Source organism: Alosa alosa, chromosome 10 (genome assembly GCF_017589495.1).
Source record: "Alosa alosa isolate M-15738 ecotype Scorff River chromosome 10, AALO_Geno_1.1, whole genome shotgun sequence".
Lineage (NCBI taxonomy): Eukaryota > Metazoa > Chordata > Actinopteri > Clupeiformes > Clupeidae > Alosa > Alosa alosa.
This window is the reverse complement of record NC_063198.1, coordinates 24,218,456-24,233,635: the sequence shown is the minus strand read 5'-3', so window position 1 is coordinate 24,233,635 and position 15,180 is coordinate 24,218,456. Positions and strand designations below refer to the sequence as shown.

At 43.2% G+C, this 15,180-nt stretch overlaps 1 protein-coding gene across 3 annotated transcripts in view; it reads right to left on the bottom strand.

Annotated features, from left to right (window-relative positions):
- Nucleotides 1-15,089, bottom strand: part of bap1 (BRCA1 associated protein-1 (ubiquitin carboxy-terminal hydrolase)) — a 29,856-nt gene extending 14,767 nt beyond the window's left edge. The window contains exons 1-17 of one of the 3 annotated variants that reach the window (XR_007194791.1): nucleotides 14,875-15,088; nucleotides 14,130-14,159; nucleotides 13,966-14,020; nucleotides 13,712-13,844; nucleotides 13,308-13,427; nucleotides 13,143-13,204; nucleotides 12,900-13,042; nucleotides 12,594-12,672; nucleotides 12,134-12,266; nucleotides 9,984-10,110; nucleotides 9,228-9,424; nucleotides 7,326-7,459; nucleotides 5,977-6,476; nucleotides 4,648-4,868; nucleotides 2,944-3,036; nucleotides 2,260-2,332; nucleotides 152-1,138 (exon numbers count right to left, since the gene is read on the bottom strand). Coding sequence is in view for 2 of the 3 variants with exons in the window: in XM_048254445.1 (XP_048110402.1) it covers nucleotides 1,005-1,138; nucleotides 2,260-2,332; nucleotides 2,944-3,036; nucleotides 4,648-4,868; nucleotides 5,977-6,476; nucleotides 7,326-7,459; nucleotides 9,228-9,424; nucleotides 9,984-10,110; nucleotides 12,134-12,266; nucleotides 12,594-12,672; nucleotides 12,900-13,042; nucleotides 13,143-13,204; nucleotides 13,308-13,427; nucleotides 13,712-13,844; nucleotides 13,966-14,020; nucleotides 14,130-14,159; nucleotides 14,875-14,911 (2,271 nt within the window). In the remaining variant the exon portion in view is untranslated. Of the gene's footprint in view, nucleotides 1-41; nucleotides 1,139-2,259; nucleotides 2,333-2,943; nucleotides 3,037-4,647; nucleotides 4,869-5,976; nucleotides 6,477-7,325; nucleotides 7,460-9,227; nucleotides 9,425-9,983; nucleotides 10,111-12,133; nucleotides 12,267-12,593; nucleotides 12,673-12,899; nucleotides 13,043-13,142; nucleotides 13,205-13,307; nucleotides 13,428-13,711; nucleotides 13,845-13,965; nucleotides 14,021-14,129; nucleotides 14,160-14,874 lie in introns of those variants that run through there. The other 2 variants (XM_048254446.1, XM_048254445.1) reach the window with 2 other exon arrangements.
- Nucleotides 15,090-15,180: the final 91 nt, after the last annotated feature.

Below are 15,180 nucleotides of genomic sequence, written 5' to 3'. Positions count from 1 at the left end.
GCTAGAACAACTAGATGCTTTAATTACTTTTTTTCTTTTTATTACTTTGTTACAACACTTAAATTCTCAACAGACAGCCCCAGAGCAAGGAGACAGTAAGGAGCTGACATACAAATACATATGTACAGAAGCCGAGTCTAATCACACTGACACACACACACACACACACACACACACACACAAAAATGGTGAGAGCAAGAGGCAGAAAATCTTGTGGCTTGTAATAAAACACTGATAATGTACACATCAAAAGTTCAAGACTACAACATTCCACCTCCCTCTCTTTCAAAAACAGCAAGGAGAGCAAGGCTTCCACATTATCAACGTCCACACACTACATCAACACGTCCTGTCTTTAAATCTTAGAAAAATTAAGCACAGCTCAACAATAACATCAACAGGTTTCATAAAAAAAGCTAAATATTTTCATTGGCATTTCTCTGAACGGGATCCACCATTAGCTACTTCAGAGTTTTGAAGTGGTTTTCTGCAGGGCACCTGTACAGATCGACATTCCCAGCAGCAGCAGGAGCAAGATTTTTAAGTATAACTGGAAACAGTTCTTCCCATTCTCATTCAAACTGCCTCTAGGAGTTTCTTTCCTTTTCCCCTGCTCTCATCAATGTGATTGGCACAGACAGGACATGCAGAAAACATTCATATAAAAAGTATGGATGACTGTCATAGCATTAACACCTGACTGTACAAATAAAAAAAAAAGGGAAATAGAATTTCGCTCTGCTCGTCAAATTGTTCACGCTGAAAAATTCACAGATAAGATAATTATTCTATAAAATCAGCCGGTAGGACCACTCCTCAATCTTAAAGACTTTTTCATACATTTTGTTGTTTTCTGGTTTCTGCTTTTTTTTTTTTGCCAATCACAGAGCTGGGATGATAGGCAGCTATATTGAACTGCCCGCAGGTGCTGCGACTGATGAATCACATGGTCCCCATATCACTTAGGAATCTAGGGGGGGGTCTCTGGTTTCTCCTCAGGCTATTCACTGGCGCTTAGCTTTGTATGGTCGCGAGCGTTTCCTGCGGTCGGGCTTCCGCTGCTTGTGTAACCGGCCAATGCTCACTCCCTGACGCCGGCGCACGGAGATGTTCTGCTCCACAAGGTTGGCCAGCATACCTGCGCACAAGTGGTCAGCACGAATCAGTACAAAGAGGAAAGCAGAAGGGAAAACCAGCAGCCATACCTGATGAAGACCTCTGGTCGAAACGTTGTGTTATTAAACCGCTCTGGGAGCTTATAGAAACAGTGTGCGGGTATCTTTTTATTTTTCAATTGTTGGCTAAGCCTTATACCCAGCACCTGTTTAAACTTTGCAGATGTGCATGCACTCCACTCTTTGAAAACCAGCAGCCAGTCACAAAAAACAGGGCTCGGTTTTCAACGATGAAATTTAAGGTTGGAGTCAGGTTCTTCACATGCTTCATCTGTGGGGACTGTTCTGCTGTCAATACTGCAGAATTCTCTAATGACTCCGGAAAAGCATTCAAACACGTCAACAAAGAAAGGTCTACAAAAAGTAGCTAGCTTTGCCAAAGGGGGACATCCTGTTTTATTTCGCCATATAACCAAAATGAGGAAAAGGAAAAGTGCCTTGACAATGTCTGAGCCTTTGAGGATTGTTGCCTAATAAGCAGACCAGTTTTGACACCAGAATCAGATATCACAGAGCTTTCTATACTGAAAATTTTTTTTTTTTTAAATGATCGGAAAGCGCACATCATATTGTGCACAGAAAAAGAAAGTATTTCAGTTCGGCAGCTTTGACAAGAAACTCATTTTGGTGATAGCAGCAGCAGCAGCTCCAGAAAAGCCAGGGAGGCAGCAGGGATGTGTGCGTGCAAAGCCAGCGAGAGAGCTGACATCACAGGGACAGAGAGAGAGAGAGAGAGAGATGGAGAGAGAGCAAGAGCACAGAGAGCTGGAGTGACAGAGGGAGAGCGTGAGGGGGAGAGAGAAAGAGAGAGAGAGAGGACATGGTGAGAGGAGGGTGAGAGATGAGAGAGGGAGCAGATTTTTCGCTCTAATCTCCTCAGCTGTGGGTGTCTCGCACAGTAGGGAGCTGAGGCCCAGGCTTCAGGAGATTAGGGCACTCATAAAAATCCCATTTCAGGGGAGCCATGGGGACGAGGCGAGGGGGGGGGTGGACTGATAACAGGAAGTCCAAGCTCATTTAACAGCATCTGGACATGACGACGAGAGAGAGAGAGAGGAAGGAAGAGACGGCGACGGACTCTTACCCTCCTGCGCCAGCATGGTGATGAAGGTGCAGATGAACTCGTCGTAGTTGTGTGTCCTCCGCTGGTCATCAATCTGGGGAGGAAGGAACACCTGAGTGTCAATTCTATCGTCATAGTTACCACAATGCTTATTAACATCACACTATTTGTCATCTCAAAAGGTAGACTGAGGAGGCTCTTTACGAAGCCTTCAGTTCGTTTAGCACTGCTCAACTGTATTCAGGACATGTACTGATGGTGAACCCAGTTATACAGCGCTCTCCTGCTGAGTTAGGCCTGCTAGGCCCATATCAATGCTCAACTGGGACACCAGGAGGAAAGATGTTTAAAGATGCTGTGTGTTGGTTTTTTCAGGATCGCTCACTGAAAAGAAAAGACCAATACATATTACATTATTGTTTATACAAATACTATATTAGGGCCGTCATCACTAGTGGATCACTAGTGGAGTCCTTCCAATCCAAACGCAATATTCTGATGGAAGTGTGGATACTTCCATCCATACTGGATATTTTTACTCCATTTCTATACATTTTTTAACTGATATGCTAATGAAAGACATCTTCAGCTGAGAGAGAGAGAGAGAGATCTGGGCACTTCAGAAGGCCATTTGTTGTGCTGAAATGAAGTCCCTGTGAGCACTTGTGCAGAGTCTACACTGCATGGCTGTCTGAGACATCTTGCCTTATATTTCTTCCTCTTCTCAACTTCCTCCCGCAGACACTGCTCGTAGTTGGCAATCTCTGCCTCCACGTACTTCAGCAAGGCCAGCAGCTCCTGTAATGGGGCCAACAAACCATTAAAACTTGCACAGCCTACAGACTTCACACGCCAGCGATAACCAAGCTGGAAAAGAACACAAATGCAGGGAGGAAGCAAACACTTTTGTGGACACAAAGTGTGGACACTGTGACAAAAAACCAACAATGAGAGGAGGACGAATGCATGAACATTAACGTGTGTGTGTGTGTGTGTGTGTGTGTGTGTGTGTGTGTGTGTGTGTGTGTGTGTGTGTGTGTGTGTGTGTGTGTGTGTGTGTGTGTAAACCAAAAATAAACAGGAAATGTCAGGGGAAAAGAAAACAACTTGGCACTTTCCCTTGTAATGGTCTAAAACCAAAACTTTTAATAGTCAGGATATCACCCAACATTCCCAGTTCCAAAGGATGCAAGATATCAAGACCAATACACATTGCTGAGAAGTCAATAAAACCACACATAGCCCCACTGAAGCTGCTAACCACATGATACAAGTCTATTGAAACCTACATCTACACTGCCGTTTTGCATCACATGCAGGTCTGACACACATCAAAACTAGTATTCAATCCATGCACTTACCGTACACCTCTGATGCACTTACCGCACACTTCCCATGCACTTAACGTACACCTCCCATGCACTTACCGCACACTTCCCATGCACTTACAGTACACTTTCCTTCTTCCCTGCTTCCCCTTCTACCACTATCTCCTTTGATATACTTGACTAATACTTATACTGCTGCACTCTCATCCTCTAGTAGTACTATGTATTGTTGCAGAATTTATTGTTTCCAAAGGTCTCCTCTGTAGCGTAGTAATATCTATTGTTACCCAAGGTCTCCTCTGTAGCGTAGTAATATCTATTGTTACCCAAGGTCTCCTCTGTAGCGTAGTAATATCTATTGTTACCCAAGGTCTCCTCTGCATTGTAGCTTGAATGTTATTCCTCTTTTGTAAATGGCTTTGGATGAAAGCGTCTGCTAAAAGAATACAGTCAATGTAATGTAATGTAGTAGCAGCTAGGAAGGCAGACCTCCTCAGAGTGAAACCGTTTGCTAAACGAATATGATAAATGTGATGTAATAGAGTAGCAGCAGCTAGGAATCCAGATCTCCTCAGACTGAAAGCGTCTACTACAAGAATACAGTAAATGTAATTTATTATACGGCTCTTCACAATGCAAGTAGAATGCTCCATTGACTTGAATGGGATTTCCGAAAGTTCTAGCGGTCATTATTTCTTGGGAAAGGACCTCTGAAAACAAGAATGACCGCTGTCAATGGTAACGGAGTTTGTGCCTGGAACTTCATTCAAAAGTGAAAGCAGACGGTTGATCAGCTGTGTTCTAAAGAATGTTTGATTCAAGTTCCTTCAGGTTGCGAACTATTTGTTTTCTCAGCAAAAAAGCCAATGCTGGTAACAAATAAGTGTAAAGAGACATATCGGGAATTTTTTCGTTAAGTAGTCCAAGCGGGATATCGGGACTTATTTTCCCCATAATGACCGGGTCCGCTCTATACATTATTTTCCCATAATGACCGGCGTTCTATACATTATCCCTTACGTAATGTAGTAGCAGCAGCTAGGACGGCAGACCCCCTAAGAGTGGACACCACTGGACTGACCTTAGGAGAGTATTTCTCCCCCTGGGGCTTGCTGCTCTCTGGAGAGATGAGAGTGTCTTTGCTGGGCTTGACGTCCGCTGGTTCTGCTCCTTCCTCCTCCTTCACCTCCACCAAGGGTCCCTCCTTCCCCTCCTCCTTTGGGGCAGGGCAGCTGGCCGCCGCCTTCTCACCACTGCCCTTCTCCACAGGGCTCCCCCTCTTGGTGCCCTCAGTCACTGCGTCTGTGGGCACAACACAAAAGCCACCATAGTGGATTTACTCTAATGGGTTTACAACTGAACTGATTTCCATCAGGGAAATTGCAGCACAATCCAGTTATAGATCATGTTTGTGCAGATATACTGTGCACAGTCATAAATATATAATGAAATCTTAAAATCTATGTCTGTGGTTGTGTGTGTGAGTTTGTCTATATTTATGAGTATATATCTGAGTATGCATGTATGACATGAGCAGGTTTCCACCCATTTTCAAGGAATAAATTTAAAAACCTTTCCATGACTTTTCAATGACCTTGAGTGAGATGTCCATGACTTTTCACAGCCTATGAGTACATAAGTGCTTACTTTATGCCACAGGGACTGATTATGAAATGGGATTTAAACAATGAGATTGGATAAAATGTGTTTTCTCCTACACCAGAGACAACACTAATAGTTGTAGGGCCTATGCCCTATGCCTAAAACATGTATCCATGATCTGTCGTGAGACTACTGAATATTACCCTACTTATTATCTACCATCTGCATTAAACATTTAACTGAGAAGGGAAGTGGTCATAGCCAGATCACTCAAACATACTGTGAAAAAACTGAAATTCCATGATTTCTCCAGGCCTTGAAAATGGGATTTTATGATTCCATGACTTTACCAGGTTTTCCATGACCATAGGAACCCTGCATGACTAACAGCAGGAGTCTACCTGAGAGCTAAACAGTCATGTGACGACCTTGATCCTAGAAGTCTACCTCTAAATCCCAGAAATCATTGGTTAGACCTCTGTGAGGGGGAAAACTCTATCTGCTCTTCTCTATCAACATGGAGAGGTATGTACTAGGAGAGCCCTAGTTGTACATGTGAGAGTCAGGGTTGTGCACAATTCGAATTGCAATTCTGTTTCCTGTTTGCTACCTTAATTGAAAGAATTGAATTGGAATTTAAGAGCCAGTTTCAATTCAATTCTGGAATTTTACACAAGCCTGGTGACAGTGTGCATTTGTTAGCTTATACTGTATTTGGTCACACACAGATGTAAATAGAGGTCGATGTGTTTGACTGTGGGACTGTGTGTCTGTCTGTGTGTGTATAAGTGGGCACGAGTGTCCGTACCTGTGGCGGGCATGGTGTAGATGACCCCGTCCTCCTGCAGGTGGAGCAGAGTGGAGCTGACGTTGGGCCCCAGCTCCCTGACGGCGCGGTTGTGCCTGGCGTCCAGGCGTAGCAGAGCCACCTCCTCGTCCCCGAAGAGGGCACGGGTCAGCTGGGCGGCCACGGGGCTGGAGGGCCGCGTGGTCGCCTGGGAACGCGCCGGCGAGCGCAGCGGCGAGTTGAAGGCGCTGCCGATCTCCGACGCCGTGTCAGTGCTCTCGTTGCTGGGCGTGGGCGAGGGTTGCGAGCCGGCCGTCACGCACACACGCCCCTCCGTGCGCACAGACAGCGGGGTGCCCCCAGTGCCGCCCGCTGCGCCCGAGGCGGTCACCGTCGTGCCGTCCTTCCGCAGTGCCTCCTTCTTAAGCTTCTCCGCCAGCACGCTCGCCAGCTGCCCCTCCATGGCCGCCCCAGCACGACTGACTCCGCCTCGCGTTCGCAGACCTGCCTTCCGCCGGAACCTGACCGAGAGGAAAGAAGCCGTGAGTCCGAGGTGACCCGCCAGCGAGCTCACTGACAAACATCTGAGAAGCTGTGAGATGACGAAGGGTATCGGGACAGATTCTACATCTGTAGCACACAGCGCTTGGCCATGCACGTAACTGAACCTGCAACAATTAGCTTCCACTATAATCAATGGAACTGGCTGCACCAGATGTGATAGTGTCACACACACTCGAAAAAAAAATGTTACGCTCCGTGAATGGAGTGCTTCAATTGCACACCCAGTGTAACCCATCTGTCAGGAATAAGCTTTCCTCACAATATTCTCTGGTAGAAAAGCAACAAAAGTACTAAGCTTGACCGTCAGACGATATTCACGTAAACCTGGTGCTTAACCTAGACCATGCAACCAGCCTCAAGTGTTTTCAAACACACTTTCTGACCATTCAATTGACTTCTCAAAGACAGAAGTGCATATGTCCAATACGTTGAAATATTTGTACACAATACCCAGTTTTAATTCAACCAGAGAAAATATGCCTAAGCCAGCATTCTCAGATCAGCTCGTCCTCAGTGGCCTGGCAAATTAATTTACAATCTGCCCAGCCACATGGACAAAATGGGCTTAACAAATCAACTGTACATTCTACACCCAATGATTGTTATTGGCTTGACATCTAAGTATAAAAAGCCTCTGGCCAAATTCACATCACAAATTAGTTTATAGACAAATTAGACATGAACAGCCGGTAGCAAAGATGTGGCTAGAGACATACATACACAGAGAAACAGAGACACAGACACAGACAGACACACACACACACACACACACACACACACACACACACACACACACACAATCTAACCTGCTGGAAGTGCCAGTGGTAGTACATTGTTCCTCCTCTTCATCCTCATAGTCATCTTCATCATCTGAGCACATGGGCTGAGGAGGTCCAGGAACCCTGGTGCGACCCATGCCTGCTGCCAGATCCTCCTCCTCCTATCAATCACAGCAAGAGCACCAACACACACTCGAATCAGGCATTCTCAATTACCAAGTCAAAGCTTTCCTTACAACATTTTAGTTTTTGAAAAAAAAAACGATCACAAAAAAACAAACTGGGAATACAGCCAGCATGTACTGTCCCGCATATAATGCCATTCTGAAGATTATACAATTTTTCTACAACCCCAAATCAGACAAAGTTGGGATGTTGTTCAAAATGCAAATAAATTCAGAATGTGATCATCTGTAAACCTCGTAAGCTCATATTTATCTGCAAAAAGGATGCGGGCAACATATCAAATGCTGAAAATGACATACAGTATGTGACTATATAGTATTTCATGGAAAATATATGTTCATTTTGAATTTGATACCAGCCACATGTTTCAAAAAAACGGTTCCAAGAAAATGCTGGAAAAGTTGTGTAATGATAAATAAAACAAAACAAAAGGAGGAATATTTTACAACTAATTAGGGTAACTGGCAACATGATTGGGTATGAAAAATAGCATCCCAGAAAGGCACAGACACAGAAGTAAAGATGTAGAGGTATTCATCACTCTGTGTAAACCTGTGTGGGCAAATTATGACACAATATAATTATAATGTGTCTTACAGTAACATGAAATTATTGTATAATATCATTAAAATATTCACAGAATCCTGAGAAATCATTGCAAACAAGGGACAGAGCTGAAAGACAACATTGGATCGGATGGCCGTGGTCTTTTGGACCTCAGATGGCACTGCATCAACACCAGACCTGTTTCCAGAGCCTGTCATTGTATGGGCTCAGGAAAACCTCTGAAAACTATTGTCTGTGAGCACAATTTGATGCTCAATTCACAAATGCTAGTGTAAACCATACAAAAGAAGAAATTATATTTAGACATGATACAGATATCCACCGTCTTATCTGAGTCTGAGCTCATGTAAAGTGGAAAAAGGTCCTGTGGTGAGATCAATCAACATTTGGCATTCTTTTTGGAAATCATGGAATTATCTAACTTATCCAACTTGTTATAGTGCTCAGTTCAAAACCCAGAATCTATGACAATGTGGAGGTGCACTAGTGCCTACAGCATGGGCATCTTGCACATCTGGCAAGGCACAATCAATGATGAATGATGTATACAGGTTTTGAGCAACATATACTGCCATCCAGGCAATGTCTTTCTTTTTCTTTTTCGGGGAAGACCTTGAATGTTTCAGGAAAACATTGGCAAAATGAATTCTGCACATGTTTAAATAGTATTTCTCCATAGAGTCCAGGTGCCTCATGGAATGGAAAACATGATTAAGAATACCACATACTGTTGAGCAACAGAAATCCTATATCGGGCACAAATGGGACAATAGTTAATTCTCAAAACTAGCAACTGGTCTCCTCAGTTCCAACATTTACAGAATGTTGTTAAATGAAGAGGTGAAGCAGCACAGTGGTAAACATGCTCCCGCCCCAACTTTTTTTGAAACATGTTGAAACATGAACATTTATTTTCCATGAAATAGTCAAAATTTTCATTTTCAACATTTGATATGTTGTCAATGTCTTTTTTGCAGCTAGATATGGGTTTACGAGAATTGTATATTATAACATTCTGTTTATATTTGCATTTTACGCAACGTCCCAACTTTTTCTGCCTATTTTTGCCTGACTCCTATCCACCTCTGTGGCTCATCAACACACACACACACACACACACACACACACACACACACACACACACACACACACACACACACTAACTTGGGCTCTAACCTGCATGGGTGACTTGGCATAGTTGTGGTTGTCCAGGAAGGCGGGGAGCCGCTGGACGATGGGGTTGGGGCTGGCCGCAGGGGGAAGGGCTATTGTAGCGCCCCCTACTGGCAGGGTGGTGGGCTTGCTGGCCCCTCGGACACGGCCGGGAGTAGCTGGAGCTGCAAGAGAGGAGACGCCCACACCGTCTGGAGAATCTGGGGAGAGTGTAAAGTAATGGCATCTTGGTTTGAATGCAGACAGAAATCACGTATGACTGGATGGCGTCTATTTCCTAGAAGATCCTACATCTTCACAAGCAAATTTCAAAATATGTTTTTCCATCATAAAAATCAGTAAGAGAGCTGCTGCCCAGCATGCATGACCACACACCTAATAAATCCAGCAACAGTATGTCAACACTTATTGAGATTTATTTCCTGGAATATTCATAGGAACCCAAGCACACATGAAGTCATACCACAATCAAGCATGATACATTTTCTTTATGGTAAACATTAAAAGAAATTATACATACTTTTATCACTGCCCATCTATGACTATACCTGACTTGGAAGAAAAAGAAACTAACCTGATCTAATGCCACTACTCATTTTCAGACACTTGCCCACTCGTATGCTGAATTTCCACTGTAGAGTGGAGTGAGCATTACCGATAGTCAGTTTTGGATAGTAAAAGACAGCGTGAGCTTCACACACTCCTCATTCAGGAACTATTTAGTCCTTACAGGACTTTGTGCAGGATTATTTCCGCTACCTGTTGAGGGAGTCTGCTCTGTAGTCCCTGGCTCCTTCTTCACCACAGGCAGAGTGGCCTCTGGAGAGGAGTCCTGCTGCTGCTGCTTACGGTCCTGGGCCAGCTCTGACTGACCCACCCGCATCAACTGGAGGAAGAGTGGGACAGAGAAACAATCAGTGCAAATCATGAAATAACCAACTAGGCTACTCGCTTTTTTTAAATTATGAGAACTTTTAATATAATTTTAGTTTAACAACTTTTGCTACATTGTGTCAAAGCGTATTAGAATCTTCGCATTGTATCGCAGAGTGATTTATTATTAGCTGTGCAAAGTCTGAGTTTAAATGTCCAGGGATATTCCAACTCATGCAATGTCTCTCGGCCAATCAGAAACAAACTAGATGTACCGCAGAGCGGTACAAAATATGACCGCCACCCAGTCCAGCACATTTTTTCCACAAAAATAAATCACGCTGAAAGGCATATATGATTCTAACTGGCTCACTAAATTGCATTATGCACACTCAATTCTCACTGGTATCTGCTAGACAACAAGTACCAAAACATGATTAGTTCATAGATTTCACATGTAAAATTAATTTTATACAACCCCACCCCCATCTTGCCTGTTCATAATTCTGAGAAATTCTTGAATTGTGTGCATGTCTGCATGTACATGTTTATGTTTATGTGTGTGGGTGTGTGTGTGTGTGTGTGCCTGTGTATGTGCCTGTGTGTGTGCATTTGCATGCATGCACGCAATTTTCTGCATGTCTACTGTGTGAGTATGTGTCATACATATGATTACTGTGAATGTATGTGTGTGCGTGTGTATCTGTTTATGCACATGTGTGCATATGGAATGGGTTAACATGACCCCTGGAGGCAAACATACGAAAAAATTGGTCATCCTAGGCCCTACAGTTCACAAGATATTCACAGAAAACTCTGTTGGTGTACGGTCACTAAATGTGCACATAAATTATTTTATTGTAAGGCCCCCCATGAATGAAAGTTCACGAAACTTGGCATACATTCGGAGGGTGGCATAATGATCCTACACTTTCAATTTCGTACAGTTTTGACCATGTCAGCCAGAGATATTGTGATGAAAACACCTAATGTTTTGCTTTTTAATTTTTAACTAGGTGGCGCTATACATGAAAAAAGTGGTAATGGGATGGGTTGACATGGTCCCTTAAGACCAACATATAAAAAAAAAGGTGGTCGTCCTAGGCCCTACGGTTCTCGAGATATTCACAGAAAACTGTCTCCGGCCACCTACAGGCCAGTTGGTGTATAGTAACATAAATTAATTTATTGTGTGGCCCCCATGAACGGAATTCCACGAAACTTGGCGTGCATTCAGAGGGTGTCATAATGATCCTACACTTCCACTGCCACATTTCGTGCAGTTTTGACTTTGTTAGGTCACAGATACCTGTGATTACAACACCTCATTTTTACTTTTTTGTGTTCAACTAGGTGGCGCTATACATGAAATGAGTGGTTATGGAATGGGTTGACATGGCCCCTTGAGATCAACATACAAAAAAAAAATGGTCCTCCTAAACCCTACGGTTCTCGAGATATTCACAGAAAACTGTGTCTGCCCTACCCTCCTTTCGGGGGTCCAGTCCAGTGGGGGGGCTACAGATCAAAACGAAAAACAATGGTTCCATGCTATCCATGCAGAGTTACATGCCCACCAAGTTTCGTGTACCCCGGTCTTTCAGTGTCCCGGGAATGGGAATCCTTGACGGAAATTTGGCCATGCGAAAAAGAAAAGAAAAAAAACGCTGCGCGGCGGTCATAATAAATAGTTCCATAGAACCCAATTGTTGTATAAATAAACATACAACAACTAAATAAAAATATAAATACAGACGTAGATGATCAGACTTACATACACTATGTACACACATAAAACACAGTAAAACATGACCATACAGCTAACCTTGTAGTACTAACACATCAATTGACCAAAACGCATCTGTCTGGAGGATGCTGCAGTATTCTCAGTTTACATAATCATACACTTCACGCTACACAAACATTTCAGCATTTCAGAAATTGGACTACTGCTAAACACAATAAAAATACAGACTCACAGCGTCCAGTCTTGTAAACACAGAGACAATAGAGAGAGGGATTTGAGTGACCACAACCTTTCTGACCTGCTGCAGGCCTTCCAGAACCATTTGCCTGTTCCGCTTGAGAAGGTCCAGTTTGGACTCATACTTCATACGCCGGTCCGGCACTACGGCCATCAGGTTGAACCGGATATCGTGGTATGGCTCCCTGAGGAGAACAGACAGACACATGTGATGTAACCATGTGTTGCAAATTAGCATTACCTATAAATACTATGACACTTGCATCAGATAGCTGTTCTCATGTCTATGTACAGTGCACCTGTCCCTATCAAATAAACTATTATGTGGTCTCAACTACACCTTTCTGAGTCAAGTCAAGTCAGGTTTATTTGTAAAGCACTTTCAAAACAACAACAGTTGATCAAACTGCTATACAATCAAAAGATCACATGATTTAACGTGCCACCCTAGCTCACAGGTTCCTCAGGAGTGTGAGAGGGCTGAGGGTTGAGGCTTGAGACTTCAGCCTTACCCTGCTGTGGCCAGTCCGATCCTCTCCATGATCACTCGGCGGGCTTTATCAGTCCACTCCTCCTCCTCTCCCCAAGGACCTAAAGGTGAGTTACATAAGAAAGTGAGGGAGAGTTTATTTATTTATTTTATGTGTGTGTGTTTGTTTACATGCACAGGATTGTTCTCTTGTGACAGTCACATTTTCATTAGGATGAATAAAGTATTTCTTATCTTTGAGATAGAACTTGATTAGATGTTATATTTGATCTCTTACATAATACCACTTTAAGAAATAGTCTATTAATAAGAGGGACAGCATTTTTACCATGATCAATAGGATAGGCTTTGAGGCCATCCAGTTCAAACAGCCTGTCCTTGATGGGTACATAGCTGACGAAATGGAAGGCTTCCATTGTCCGCACAGCACTGATGCCATTCTGTTTCTCAGGAAGGTGCCTTGGCTCCGGTCTCCATGGAAACAGGGAAGCAACACAAATGACACACGGTCCTCAATAGTCATCCAACACAAAGACTGTAATACATAAGTACATGTATGCATCTGCACTACCTAGCATGGCTATTGTGCGCTCTGGCCAGTTCAGGGGCATTTCCGATGGCATAGCCTTTACTCTGCAAGAAGCAAATCATAATTATTTTCTCACTGCAGTCTAGACATCGCAGGTTATTATGACATGATGAATGGATCAAAGAGAAGCTCCACCCGAGCCCTCACCTCTGGGCTGAAGCCTTTGGTGAATGCCTTCATTCGGCTGAGGGTGGTTCCCAGCTCCACCCCACTGCAGTTGAGGAGCACGCTCAGTAGCGCATGGGTGGCACACGAGTTTGGGATCAGCTGAACACATGAACAGACAGACCTAATCAAAGCTTTGAATGCAGTAATTGAGAGGTGATCACTTTATGGACTGCATAATTTTTCCAAATCTCATCACCTCTCTTCATCCCCATCATCATCATCATTATCATCCCCAAGATACTTGAATTTAAAGCTTTCTCTGCCTCAACACTTTAACTTTAGCCACAACATTGGCCTGAGTGTTAGTGTTAATTAGTTTTAGATTTAAATTGGCAACACTACTATTTACAAGAGAAATGTGCATTAGTAGATGTGGCTTGTACCTGATGGGCAAAGAACATATCATTGACAATTTCCTCGTCAATTACTGATGTTTCATCCACCAAGGTGGAAACCTTCCTTCTCGATCGTCGCTCCTCGATCCATTTAAACAGGAAAATGAAGCCATATACAGGACTGCAGCAAAGAGATGACGGCAAGGTCAGATGTCAGAGGTCACCCACTTAGTTGTCTCAGTGAGTTATCAGACTGTTTGAACCAGTAAGGCAGCAATAACAGCATTGTTGTAATAGCCTACCTTTGACATTTACTCTGTAGATCATATATCTCCTCCACCTGAACACCCTTCACCCCTACAAATGTAAACATGGGATATTAAGTGTCCAGCCTTTCCCAGTTATGTGCGTCGCCTATGTATATCACAATAAAACATTTACTTAGAATTCAGTGACTTCCACTTACCAAAGTCTTCGACCAGGAGTGTAAACAACCCTGAAATTGTAAACGAGATTTGTGTGATTAAACACAAAATATGACGCACGATAGAGGCCCATGTCACAGCTGAATACAGATGTAGTGTAGGACTTAGTTACAGTAATGGCACAGTCGACCAAATCTGTGTTGCCTACAGTTAGCACGGATAAGCAACTTGCTCTTTTTAATCAGATGTCCAATAAACGTCCCGTCATCTTATTGTATATGAAAACATGGAGGCATGAAAACTTAGCGTAAACTTTTAAGTTTGACATACATGCTAGTTCATTGATCAACACTCAAATTCAAACTACATCATCTAGATAACGTTAGCTATATTGCGGATAGTTGACTGACAAACACCTAAGTTTGTAAAACTGTTTCTTTCTTCCAAGTCACGGAAGTGAGCATAGCCACAGTCTAAACTCAGGTCATAAACAGCGTATGGTCGGCAATTCATAGGTTTCTGTATCTATGAGCTAACTGGCTAGCAAGATGAGTAATGCAAATTAAAACAAAATGTATAGGCTAAGTTAGTGCATAACAATTGATGACGATGTATGATGACGAGTCACACATATGCGTTAAACAGCACAGTCTAAATCGCCAGAAAAGACGGTGGAAGAGCAAAGTTTGTTAAGCCAGCAAACCACAATAACGTTAGCCTAGCTTCAAGACAGCTAAGTTAACATTTGCTAAGGGTAACATTAAACGTTAACGTTAGGCTACATACCGGGGTCACTCTCGAGTTCCAACCAGCCTTTATTCATTTTAGCAATTATTGAGTCGTATGACTCTTGGCTATGTTGTATGCCAATCCATGTTATCAAAAGAGATTTATGAAATGTGGATATCCAAGTACATTCAGAAATGTGTCAACGCTTACAAATAAACACAAAAGAAATGGATCGCGGGCGCACACAAACTACGTCATTCACATGCGACCTGTAGTTCTGTAGTTGCTGTGTTAGCTTGCTGTATTCAGCATGCCACAACACAACACACACACCGAATTGCACCAATATCTAATTATGGGTGA